Source organism: Doryrhamphus excisus, chromosome 22, assembly GCF_030265055.1.
Source record: "Doryrhamphus excisus isolate RoL2022-K1 chromosome 22, RoL_Dexc_1.0, whole genome shotgun sequence".
Lineage (NCBI taxonomy): Eukaryota > Metazoa > Chordata > Actinopteri > Syngnathiformes > Syngnathidae > Doryrhamphus > Doryrhamphus excisus.
The window spans coordinates 13,790,409-13,803,512 of NC_080487.1; the positions used below are offsets into that span (position 1 = coordinate 13,790,409).

At 45.3% G+C, this 13,104-nt stretch overlaps 1 protein-coding gene across 7 annotated transcripts in view; it reads right to left on the bottom strand.

The window, feature by feature from the left end:
* LOC131110051 (carbohydrate sulfotransferase 15-like) overlaps positions 1-13,104 on the bottom strand; it is a 39,448-nt gene that overhangs the window by 509 nt on the left and 25,835 nt on the right. For all 7 annotated transcript variants that reach the window (XM_058062719.1, XM_058062717.1, XM_058062718.1 and 4 more), the window contains 6 exons: positions 6,040-6,631; positions 4,662-5,001; positions 1,879-2,022; positions 1,463-1,619; positions 1,027-1,183; positions 312-459 (listed from right to left, as the gene is read on the bottom strand). In XM_058062719.1, the coding sequence (XP_057918702.1) occupies positions 312-459; positions 1,027-1,183; positions 1,463-1,619; positions 1,879-2,022; positions 4,662-5,001; positions 6,040-6,498 (1,405 nt within the window). In that variant the 5' untranslated portion in view covers positions 6,499-6,631. The remainder of the gene's footprint in view (positions 1-311; positions 460-1,026; positions 1,184-1,462; positions 1,620-1,878; positions 2,023-4,661; positions 5,002-6,039; positions 6,632-13,104) is intronic.

The following is a 13,104-nucleotide window of genomic DNA, read 5'->3' on the forward strand; positions in this document are numbered from 1 at the left end:
TGTTTATGTAATGAGTGTCCTTTGGCGAGACGAGCTAAGAAAAAAAGTCATTAATGCTCCCGTGTTCCGGTCAATGGGATGCAGTTAACATGACATCCACGTTGTCTACGTGATGAATATGTTTGGGTTCTATTGATTGCACACACCAGCAGCAGTGTTGCATTGTGGGCGACGTCCAATCTCCCTTCAGGGAAGTGTGTATATATTTGTTGCACAGTTTTTTAATGTATATAACGAATGAGTACATGTACGCAAATCTATTACAATAACAAGGAGAAAGCACGGTTGCAATCTATAACGCATACACTCACCCAGGTTAAGGAACTGAAAGACTTGGTGCATGGTGTACTTCCTGTTGGAGGCGTGGTCCTCCAGCCTCAGCACCAGAATCTGCTCCCTGCTGAAGATGCTCAGCCAGTCCAGCAAGTAGACGATATAGAGACCCACCTGAAGCCGCACCTGAGTGGAAAAGGAAATGGACTTTATCAGATCTTTATACTTCCTGGGCGACTTTTGACACACTTTTTTGATATTGTTTTATTTGATTTCTACAATTTGCATGGCATAATAATTGTCATGATGTTGTCTCTGTTCTGTCCTGCAGTGGACTCCTGCCTTGTTCTCCTGGTCTGCACACCTGCTGCCCATCAGCCATTAGGCCTTCATGTACCACTACACTTCCATTGTTCCCCTGCCTACACCTTGCACCCTTCATTTTTGCTCCCGACCTTTTTGTCTCTCTGCTTTGTACTCGTATTTTCACGGCCGTAATGATGCACGCATAAAAAGCCCCCAAAGTTGCCTTTTTATATGCATGTATATGTAATATAATTTAAATGTTAAATAAATAGGTTACACATTAAAAAAAAAAAATCACATCTTGTCAGAGCATCTTCCTGCTGGAAAATGTTGAGTGACAAAAACAACAAAGTAGATGATTAGAACCCATTACATTTGAACGCAGAGCTGGATAATTGCTATTTATTTGTCATGTCTGCTAAGACAACCCCCCCCCCCCCAACTTACTGGCATGGCGTTGTTGACGGTGGCGTTGTACACGCAGGAACGCATGGTGTACTCGGCCAGGCAGCCCTCAAACAGCTGCAGCGACTCTGACACTTTCTCGTGGAAGTCTTCCGCCGACTTGTTGGCGATGCCGAAGTACAAGTAGTCCGAGTAGAGTCTGAAAAGTACAACAAGGATGCCTATTTTAACTCTGAGCAGTACGCTTATCGGTAATAATATCACATAACCAGCTGCCGTTTGACACCCCTGCACAACCTGGGGCTTTTTTTGGGGGGTATACAACTTTTTTTCTCCATAACGCTCAAGATGTTTGAAGAAGTTTGAAATGACTTTCTGACTTTTACCATACATTCTCTTCGTCTCAATAATTATTGAGGTCGTTTTTTAGTAGAAGCTTTTAAGGAAGCAGCTTGGGGTAAAAAGCCAACCACGGTACCTTTCCACCGGGTCCCTGAGCATGACAATGAAGCGGGCGTCGGGCTGCAGGGCGTGAACAAAGTCCTGGATGAGGAAGGGCGGCTCTCCCTTGGTGGTGTTGTCGTAGAAGTACACCCAGGCGTTGTTATCCCACATGGTGGAGGCGCTGGCTTCTCCTGCGGAACGCATTGAAAGACTCTGAAAGGTGCAACAAGTCCATGGAAAATAAATGTTCCGGTCATCGGTGGAGGTCATCATCCTCCAAACGCTATCTGTGTGATGTTGTTGAATGAACATTACCTATTGGCTAGGGCACCTTGGAATTGGGTAATGGCGGCCCTGACTAATAGCTATTGAATAATGTTCCCATCCCCAAATGAAATTCTAATAATTTGACACAAAACATATTCCATTCAAATGACATTTCGGTCTTACCGATGATGACGTTGGGCTGGCTGAGCGCCCCGCTGTCGTTGCTCGTGAGGTTGCCTTGGATGAGGTAAGCGGCCTGATCGAACAAGTCCAGGTAGTCCTCCACCGGGTAGCGATCGTGGAAGCCCTCGCTCGGACGGATGATGCCTGCGTTGGACAAAATGAGTCAAAATGAAGGGTTCTCCAATCAGGGGTTTGATGTGCTCTTTTGATTGGCTGGTCACCAGTCCAGGCTTGAAGTGGGGTAGGCTCCAGCATACGCCTGCAACCCTCGTGAGGATGAGCGGTATGAAGTGTTTCATCATGTGAACTGTGTAATCCTCATGAGAGGCGTCCTGCCGACCAGGTATGTGGATGATTTGTAAATCAGTGATGTCAAAACTGTGATACGCGGGCCATTTGTGAGACATTTTTTTATGGGCCTGTGAACGCCACATTGTAGAAAAAGTAACTAAGAAAAAAATGACAGTTGTAGAAGACTTACTAAAAACTAATGAGTCCCTTACACACATACACAGTACACATATCGAGGAATAATACAAATATATAACATTTCATCAATCCATGTTCATTTCAAACTTAAAATAATATACCGATTTACGCCACGCCCATTTCTGGTTAATTCATTCATTCATTCATTTTCTACCGCTTTTCCTCACGAGGGTCGCGGGGGTGCTGGAGCCTATCCCAGCTGTCTTCGGGCGTAAGGCGGGGTACACCCTAGACTGGTCGCCAGCCAATCACAGGGCACATATAGACAAACAACCATTCACACTCACATTCATACCTATGGACAATTTGGAGTCGCCAATTAACCTAGCATGTTTTTGGAATGTTTTTCCTCATTTTTTGGAATGAGGAAACCGGAGTACCCGGAGAAAACCCACGCATGCACGGGGAGAACATGCAAACTCCACACAGAGATGCCCGAGGGTGGGATTGAACCCTGGTCTCCTAGCTGTGAGGTCTGTGCGCTAACTCCTAGACCACCGTGCCGCCCATTTCTGGTTAATGAACTGCTCATTTCCAAGAAACTCACACCCAGTTTATGCTCCGCCCATTCCGAGAACAGATATGGATCCAGATCATTTGGACTGGTGAACAGATAGAGATCGTGGCGGACTCGTTCATCCCTAATTCTCACCTAATCTGAACGAGTTCACGTTCAAGTTCTTTATTTACAAATACCTTGTGTTGAGTTCTACGTTCTTAGAAAAAAGAACACGTTCATACCCAACACTGGTTCTCATTAAAGCATGCAGGGTAATTGTGCAGTGTAGGTGTGCAGGCGGGATAATGATGTCGCCGTGCAACATCTCGTTCCACTTAGAAGAGGGGAAAAAAATAAGGGAAAACTGCATCATTATTCCAACAGAAGTCTGCTGCTGCTGCAGGGATTTTCTTGGTTTCTTATTGTTGCTTTTTGAAACGAGGATTTTTCCAACTCTGCTCATTCCTGGTGGATATTGTGCATCTTAGGAAGTCTCCTACAATAGCGGAACCTTGATCCCAATAACAAGTAGGAATAAAGTCATTGAATCCACACGATGTTGCTACAGGACCGACTCTCCTGTCACTGACATTCCCAATGAGGAAGTGATGTGCGGACTGATACTGAAATATCATACATTAATGCCTTCTTTATCGTGGTTAATATAATAATCCTTATATGGACATGCGCTGTAGGCCAGATTCGCTCTACTGTCTGTTTATGACGAGGCAAGCTCAGGCAGAAGAGGTTGGAGTTGGTGATTCCCAGCAAGACTATATTTTCATCTGTCAACATCATGGGACTCAACAAGGGACTCTTTTCTCGCCAGGAAGGGTGCATACATGTCGGACACACTTTGCCAGCATTCAGTAAAGCACTCTTTGGGTCCATACATGGTAAGTCAGGGGTCTCCAACCAGTAGCACATGAGCTATAAGCAGCTCCTAACCACTTTTCAAGCAGCTCTCCAAAAGGATTATTAATTTATTATAAAGTCCTATACCCCCACAAAATTAGAAAGTGGGTATCGGCAGTAGTCCGGAAGTACTTGGGAGTGTGACAAGTTCGAACAAATTGCAAAAAAGAGTCGAAAGGAGTCGTATTAGTATTGGTCGATTATTAATGCGCTGTGTGAGCGTTAAATCATCATCTCATGTGAAGTTGACGTCGTCTCGTCACTTCCTGTTGTTGAATCACACAGCGGCTTCATTTAGAAGACGTGACACCTCACGTAGCTGCGGGGGACGACAAAACAAAAACACAGCGTTCGATTGCCTTTGCAGATTAGTGCTGATGCGACCTTTGACCTGAGATTGTTTTCATTTTAAAAAAAGAGTTTCAGGATTAAAAAACAAAAAACCTGAAGGTATAAAGACGGAAAAACAACACAGGAAGCCGACAGAGGCTTCACCCACACACACGACTACAAAGCATTCGGGGGAAGCAGACGTTGCATTTCTCCACGTCTTCCTTTCAAGTGGCTTCCATGCAGATCTGCGTCACACGCAATGATGAGCAAAGAGATCTCCGTGTCAAGCAGTTAAGGAGGCGTCGGCGGGGAGTGGGAGTCAAAGCACACGTAGGAGGACCAGGAGACAATCAGAGTCAAGTCAGAGTCGAGTAGAAGTGTTTAGAAATAAACATGCACAGCACCCACGGGGGTGGGAATATTCATTTCTAACATTATTGCACTATTATTATTATAATAGGTATGAATGTGAGTGTGAATGGTTGTTTGTCTATATGTCTAATGAGGATAAGCGGCATAGAAAGCGGATGATTTGGTCTTCACTCACCAAACCTCTTGCGGGTCCACCAGTGTGGCTCCTTGAAGGGGGTGAACTTGACATCGGGGTGCAGCCGCAGGCGGTTGTAAAGGTCGGTGGTGCCGCACTTTGGTTGTCCGATGATGTAGAAATACGGCAGGCAGCGAATGCGGTAAAGCTTCCCATCTTGGCGGAACAGATGCTTCCGGAAGGAGCTCCTCAAGTGCGTGAAGACGGTGCGAAAGCGCCGTGAGTAGCGTGCGTATGAGTTTGTCCCGTACGGGTCCGAGGTGGCGTTCCCGGCGTACTCCTCATACCAGCAGGGGTTGCGGACGTCGGGTAGGAATTTGCGGGGGATGACTGAAAACATCTATGAAGAGGGAAAAAAAACACAATAGTTGTACGTTAATAATGATTTGGAGTGCATGAGAAAGTGGAAAGGAAAAGAAAACTTCATTTGACCGCATGCTCATTCATTTTTCATTTGGCGTAAACATCCATCCATCTAGTGGTTAGCTGGCAGGCCTTGCAGCTAGGAGACCCGAGTTCAATTCCACCCTCGGCCATCTCTGTGTGGAATTTGCATGTTCGACCCGTGCATGCGTGGGTCCCCCCCCACATTCCAAAACATGCTAGGTTAATTAGCCACTCGAAATTGTCCCCCCCCCACATTCCAAAACATGCTAGGTTAATTAGCCACTCGAAATTGTCCCCCCCCCACATTCCAAAACATGCTAGGTTAATTAGCCACTCCAAATTGTCCCCCCCCCCCACATTCCAAAACATGCTAGGTTAATTAGCCACTCCAAATTGTCCATAGGTATGAATGTATGAAGGTATGAGTGTGAATGGTTGTTTGTCTATATGTGCCCTGTGATTGGCTGGCCAGTCCAGGGTGCCCTACGTCAGCTGGGATAGGTTCCAGCATACCCCCGCGACCCTCGTCAGGATATAGAAAATGTAAAAATGGATGGATTCATGCATTAATTCATATTCTACCGTTTATCTTGACTAGGGTCTCGGAGGTATGCTGGAGCCTACCCCAGCTGACGTAGGGCGAGAGGCGGGGTCCACCCTGGACTGGTCTGTGACGTAGACAACTGATTACAATCTCCTCAGAGCGGCGATGGTCTTCGGGGCGATCAAAGGCCTACCAAAGCCTAATGCCAGCGCGGCGAGGAGCGCCTCCAAATGCAATTAACGGCATCGGAATAGCAAACGAGGTATCGATTGTCTCGCGGCCTCGCTCCTTCTCATTACCTCGCTCAAAGAACAATGAGTTATGTCACAAACATCTGAGGCGAGATCCATTATCATTACAATGACGAGCTAATTGAAGCGGAGGCGAGGCGAGGAGAAGGAAAAACCCGGAATGACTTTTGAGTTGGATCGGAGTTCTGTTACTCACATGTTGCTCGCTGTGAGCCAACACCTGGAGCTCCGGAAGCCGCCGCCCGCTGCGGAATTCCACCTTGGACACGATGGACTTGACCACCAGCTGCACGTGCGCGTAGTCCTTGACGGACGACACATTGAAGGCGGAAGGTCCGGGGCTCGCCAGGCCGCTGATGTGATACGGCGATGGCGTGAGCAGGAGACCCTTCTTGTCCCCCATCAGGACGTAGGAGGCCATGATGAGGAACATGACGGCGACGCCGAAAAAGACGCCGTAGAGGCGGATCTTGCAGAAGCCGCCCAGCGTGCTCCATCTCCTCGGGAGCTCCTGCTTCACCTCCAGGATGGCAAACAGGTTCACGGGCGCTTCGTCCACCTGCAGGAGCAGCGGCCTCTTCCGGTAGTCTTCTCCCGGGGAACCCAGCAGCGTGTACTTGTAGTCCATGTGTGTCATGCTGTCGGCGGCCGGCATGGTCCACCCCGGCAGCTGCTACCACGACGCGGGTGCTCTGAGCTTGGAGGAGCTTCTGGCAAGGGGGTGTAGGCGACAGCTGACGTCCATGGCGGGTGGTGATGAACGGACCACCTCATCAGCTGACACCTCCCTGAGAGGAAGAGAAGACACGTCAACCGAGATGTTGAAATCGTTTGTAGAACTCCATAAACATTCATAGAAATGGCCGCCGCACGCATCTGACACAACGACGACGTTTTTGCGCAATCAAAGCAGATTTCGGCGACATCAGCGCTTATGCGTCAAGATCATCTTGCAGAATCTGAATTTCACTTCCTGTTTAAGCCTTCGGAATGCGTGGAACCATTTAACCTTTGGGTTGACGTCATTTTAGTCACTTCCTGTCATTTTCCACTAAAAAGGGTCGAAAATAAACTTGGTAGAATAAACTACCATTCATTCATTCATTCATTTTCTACCGCTTTTTCCTCACGAGGGTCGCGGGGGTGCTGGAGCCTATCCCAGCTGTCTTCGGGCGAGAGGCGGGGTACACCCTGGACTGGTGGCCAGCCAGCCAATCACAGGGCACATATAGACAAACAACCATTCACACTCACATTCATACCTATGGACAATTTGGAGTGGGCAATTAACCTAGCATGTTTTTGGAATGTGGGAGGAAACCGGAGTACCCGGAGAAAACCCACGCATGCACGGGGAGAACATGCAAACTCCACACAGAGATGGCCGAGGGTGGGAATTGAACCCTGGTCTCCTAGCTGTGAGGTCTGTGCGCTAACCACTAGACCGCCGTGCCAATAAACTACCAAAGTTGGAAGAAAAATGAAGGAGATTACATTTTTGTACACGGGACAGCCTTGACAAGTAAAAAATTAATCTAATTGCGATTTACTAAAGTTAATCACAGTGTCTATTTGAATGGAGGCTGTACTTGAGGAAATATAGCTTAGTGGAAGTGGTTTATTTGTTTAAACTGACCTTGCACCTGGTGGTTAAACGAGGTACGGCGTCTATTCAATAAGGGGACCACTATTCATTCATTTTCTACCAGGGGTGCTGGAGCCTATCCCAGCTGTCTTCAAGCGAGAGGCGGGGTCCACCCTGGACTGGTGGCCAGCCAATCACAGGGCACATATAGACAAACAACCATTCACACTCACATTCATACCTATGGACAATTTGGAGTGGCTAATTAACCTAGCATATTTTTGGAATGTGGGAGGAAACCGGAGTACCCGGAGAAAATCCATGCATGCAAACTCCACACGAGATGGCCGAGGATGGAATTGAACTTGGGTCTTCTTGCTGTGAGGTCTGTGCGCTAACCACTAGACCGCCGTGCCAATAAACTACCAAATAATAATAATAATAATAATCCCTGAAAGTTGGAAGAAAAATGAAGGAGATTACATTTTTGTACATGGGACAATCTTGACAAATAAAAAATTAATCTAATTAATCTAATCACGGTGTCTATTTGAATGGAGGCTGGAATTGAGGAAATATAGCTTAGTGGAAGTGGTTTATTTGTTTAAACTGACCTTGCACCTGGTGGTTAATTGAGGTACGGCGTCTATTCAATAAGGGGACCACTATTCATTCATTTTCTACCAGGGGTGCTGGAGCCTATCCCAGCTGTCTTCGAGCGAGAGGCGGGGTCCACCCTGGACTGGTGGCCAGCCAATCACAGGGCACATATAGACACATGTGGAATGTGTGAGGACACGATGTTATGCTTGGAATGCATGACACTATTTGTACGTTTAAGTCGACCTTGCATGCGGTGATTAATAGAGGTATGGCGTCGATAAGATGGGAGGCCTCAATATGGTCATTTGGTGAGGGTTAATCTCCAACACTTCCACCCTGGAGTGGCAATATGGACGCAGCGATAAGGACGGGGAATGCATTCAGGCTAGAAGCCACCAGACTGCTCACTGGACTCATGGGAAGGAGTAGTGGGGCTGGGGGCTGGGGGCTGAGGAGGGGGGGCGGACACCAATCAAACAAACCCACTGTGGGATTATGCCGTCAGAAAAAAAAAAAAAAAAAATGTCACACTGATCAGGAGCAGATGAAAGACGGCCCCGTGTCTTAACGAGAGCCAAGAATGTTTGAAAAGATAATGCTCTTTTATGCCCACACGGAGGAGGTCAGTGAATGCAACACGAAGGCAGCTCACTACACGCCACAGGACGATGATTCATTCCCATATACATACAGAGCGCTACACCTGCGTCCATTCATCATAAGATAAGACCACCACCGGGGTGACTCATCGCCCCCCTCCCACAGGTACCCCCCCCCCCTGCACCCCTCCCTCTATCATCAGATAAGAGGAGGATGTCATTTACCTCCATCACAGCTGGAGAAATAACCAGCTTGCTTACCCTGCCTCCTTGGAAGAGAAAAATTCCTTTATTGATAACGAGAAAAAAAAGAGAAGGGGGAAATTAGCTTGGGGGAAAATTTGTAATATTATAGGAATGAAATCATAATATTATGTAAAGTATACTGTAACCACTTAAAGATGATAACAACCTGCGGTGACCGTCTATCGTCTGTCTCATCACAACTAGACCTCCATTTTTCCATTTCTGTTCCGGCATATGATTATTATTATTATATTATTATTATGAAGTCATATTCCACATGAATCACAACAGAGAAATCAGTGAGTGGCCAAAACCACAGCAGGAAGTCATCACTTTACAGTCGGTGAGAACATGATGTCCTACTTCCTTCCTATTTCCAACGCAAGTAGACTAATTGCTCTGCAAGCCGATGGGCCCTGAAGTGACCTTTTTTTTTTTTTTTTTCATTCGAGTTTGGACTGAAAGAAAAGAGCTCAATACTTAAACAAAGAAATAAGTAAGACAGCCTCGACTGCTTTTATGAACTAAGTTCTTTCTCTTGGTCTCGCTTCGACTCTTGAGAGCCTTTTGTATTATGCAAGGATGTTTATACAACACGGCAGCCTTGCAAGAAACTCCATCTATCTATCTATCCATCCATCTATCTATCCATCTATCTATCCATCTATCCATCTATCCATCTATCCATCTATCCATCTATCCATCCATCCATCCATCCATATTAGTGCATGAAATGAATCACCAGACAGAGGTAACAAAAATAGCGATTCTTATTAATGTTAATGACTAAATCAACAACTGGTGCAGACATGGCAAACCACTCATCACAACACAAGCACATATGACGATCAAGCAATCTCTTTTAATAAAAGTGTCCATTCACAAGTTCCAAGGTTGAATCCATAGCATTAAGAGAGACAATATTGCACCACTAATGAATATAATTCCAAAGTGAGAGAGGAATAGTCAAGGTTTCGAGCTCCTATTGACTTTTAATTAAAAAATTTTAATTTTTATATATTTTCACAAGAAGCCCTTTTGTTGTTGAGAAGTGATATTTTGCTTCTGTTCTACTGCTGATGAGTAAAGATGTAGAAACAAGATGGGGGGCTAATCTTTCTATTCATGTATACCACGGGGTCGGGAACCTTTTTGGCTACGAGAGCCATGAAGGCCAAATATTTTAAAATGTGTATCTGTGAGAGCCATATACATTTTTTTTAAACACTGAATGCAATAAAATGTGTGCATTTTTATGTAAGACCAACAGTTTTAGATATAATGGGCTCTAATTACGTAGACCAGGCACACTACCCCACGCCAAGGGGGTGTGGCCAGCACACTTTCGTGAGCAGCGCAGTGTCTAATAATAAATCAAATACTTGCTGCCATTAATGCAACTTCTGCTGCTGCATGGTTTTGCACCGTACTCCGTATATTTCATTCTTTTGGCCATCTTCGTCAGAAGGCTTGGTTCTGCAGCTTTAGCTAGGTGACTATTTGACTAAAGGAGGAAAGTTTACATTTACATGTTGACATCTCAATGACCGAGGTAGACTACCGCATTACCCAGTAATAATCGAGTTTTGGTGTTTGACCTGGAAAATATCATCAGGAAAGATAGATATGGTCGGCCGTATTGCAGTAGAAAAGAGATGGACGAATTAAAATGCATAAGAAAGTTGTTGATTATTTTTAACAGTCATTTCTGTGATGTTTACTTTAAAATGTTAGCAAAAATACATTTTTATTGTGGTAAGAAACGCTTGAGAGCCAGATACAGTCATCAAAAGAGCCCTACCTGGCTCCCGAGCCATAGGTTCCCTACCTCTGGTGTATACCATATGTTGGTATAGAACACAATAACACCAGGAAATGAGACCAATAATGCAATTCGGGCTAAAGCCGTGTAAAAATAAAGAAAAACAAATGAAAGAGCAAGCAAATGAGGTCATGACTGGACCCAACAGAAGTTCCACTTGATGGATTTTTCATCGCAGTCAGCATAAACAATGTTTTTCACCAAAAACCAGGAAGTGGGTTTAGGTGGAATTCCACAGGAAGTAGCCTTAAAGGACAAGGAAGGAAAACAAAGAAAAGAGATGGACAGATGGGAGGGGGTGGGGGGTCAGCTGCACTATGAAATTGTGATGGTGGAGCCACCTTGTGATTGGTTGAGGAGACACTGACTGTTACGTTACTAAACATGAAGGCTTCCTGGAGAAAACAATGTATATTTATTTACATTCTTCCCCTACAGGATGAATGAAACGTGGCATTCGTTTCAACACATGAAACCAATGTGGATGTGAATCAGATGGGGATGAGGATGGGGATGGGGGGGGGGGGGGGGGGGCGTCATCAGCGGCGGGAGCAAATAAAGCCGACTCACCAAGCGTGAAATTGATCCGTCCAATATCTGGTGACTACAAGGAAAACAACTGGGTATTGGATTTCGGGGGCCGGATCTCGATGGAAGACCCCTCATACGAGTGATGTGCGATAGCATGCTAGTATGCTAACATTGGCATGTTAACATTGAACATGAAAACGTGTATTTAAGTCTCTACCTAACTCTGTTAGCATACTAGCATGCTAACAGAGTTAGCATGTTAACATTGAACATGAAAACAATGTGTATTTAAGTCTCTACCTAACTCTATTAGCATGCTAGTATGCTAACATTGGCATGTTAACATTGAACATGAAAACAATGTGTATTTAAGTCTCTACCTAACTCTGTTAGCATGCTAGTATGCTAACATTGGCATGTTGGGGGGGCGTCATCAGCGGCGGGAGCAAATAAAGCCGACTCACCAAGCGTGAAATTGATCCGTCCAATATCTGGTGACTACAAGGAAAACAACTGGGTATTGGATTTCGGGGGCCGGATCTCGATGGAAGACCCCTCATATATGAGTGATGTGCGATACCACGGACTTTGTTTACGATCCGATACTGAGTAAACTTCAGGCTGGTATCGGCGCTAATAATCCAAATTCCCGACCATCAAACAATGTCTGGTTTCCTCGGATGGGAGTTCACTCTGTGCATGGCTTTCAGCAAACTGAACCGTTTGTTTCATAGAACAACGGCATGAACGGAGTGAGCCCTTTTGTCAGTCATACAGTCTCTTTGCCTCGAGTTGAGGCAGAGACAGAAATTGAAATAGAAATTGAATGAATTGATGTTTAGAATTCACATTTTACTTAAGTAATGTTAAATCTTAATGTTAGATCTTCCAGAATCTGCACCTATTCCGGCTAAATTTCACACAAGAGATGGAAGAAGAGTTGCGGGTGTTGGGTAATTAATCAGATGGGAATGTTTACAGTTTCTATCGGAATACCTTCCAGGGCCTCTGACGACTCGGACACAAATCAGCGTAGCAGGAAATTCGAGATGACTTAACCGTACGTGCGTACCAGTAATCATACCGATACACAGTACACTAGCTAGCATTTAGCACAAATGCAAAAGCACAAAATTAATGCAGATCCAAAATCCACCGGTACAAGCCTGGAGTTTGTTTTGACCAAATATGAGGTGCCGTAATAATAATAATTACATGGCATAAAATAAACATTACGTATGAAACTGGTCGACGCACATCAGAATGACAAAGATGCTTGGAATCACACTCGCGGTTTCCAGGGAACGCGTTTCACTGAAATCAATACCACTAAACACGCGTGTTCATTCTTTATATTTGTTTACTGCTGTTGCTAGGCAAAAACGCTGGCGCTCGTACGCTGCTGCTGCTGCCGAACACAGGATCTATATCAGTAAAGGTCAGCCAAGGTCTTATGTATGAGCGGCGTGCAGATAGTGGCAAATAAACCAAATCTGTTTTAAGCGAGGCTGCACGAAGGGGCATCCCAGCAGACACGTAATATTAACTTTGGATTTTTTATTAAGATGCTGCGCTTTATCTCACTCCCTGCCGCATAATACGAGCAGCCGCCCCCTTCTGAAATAACGAATGTGTGATGGCTCCTCAGAAAAGGAGACGGGTTAATGCAAGGTGAGCGCTAAGACGTCTCAGGTTAAAACCGAGCATTAATGGTGTGCTATCCTAATTTGAAAGGTCGGGAGAAGCATCACTTGTGCTTTAATTGAGTGCAAGCTGCAGCATAAATCCCAGTAATACGTCTGTCATCTTCCAAATGTTCTGGAAATAGATTAGAGCACATGAAATCCACGCACAAATGTTAGAAATGGGAGTGGC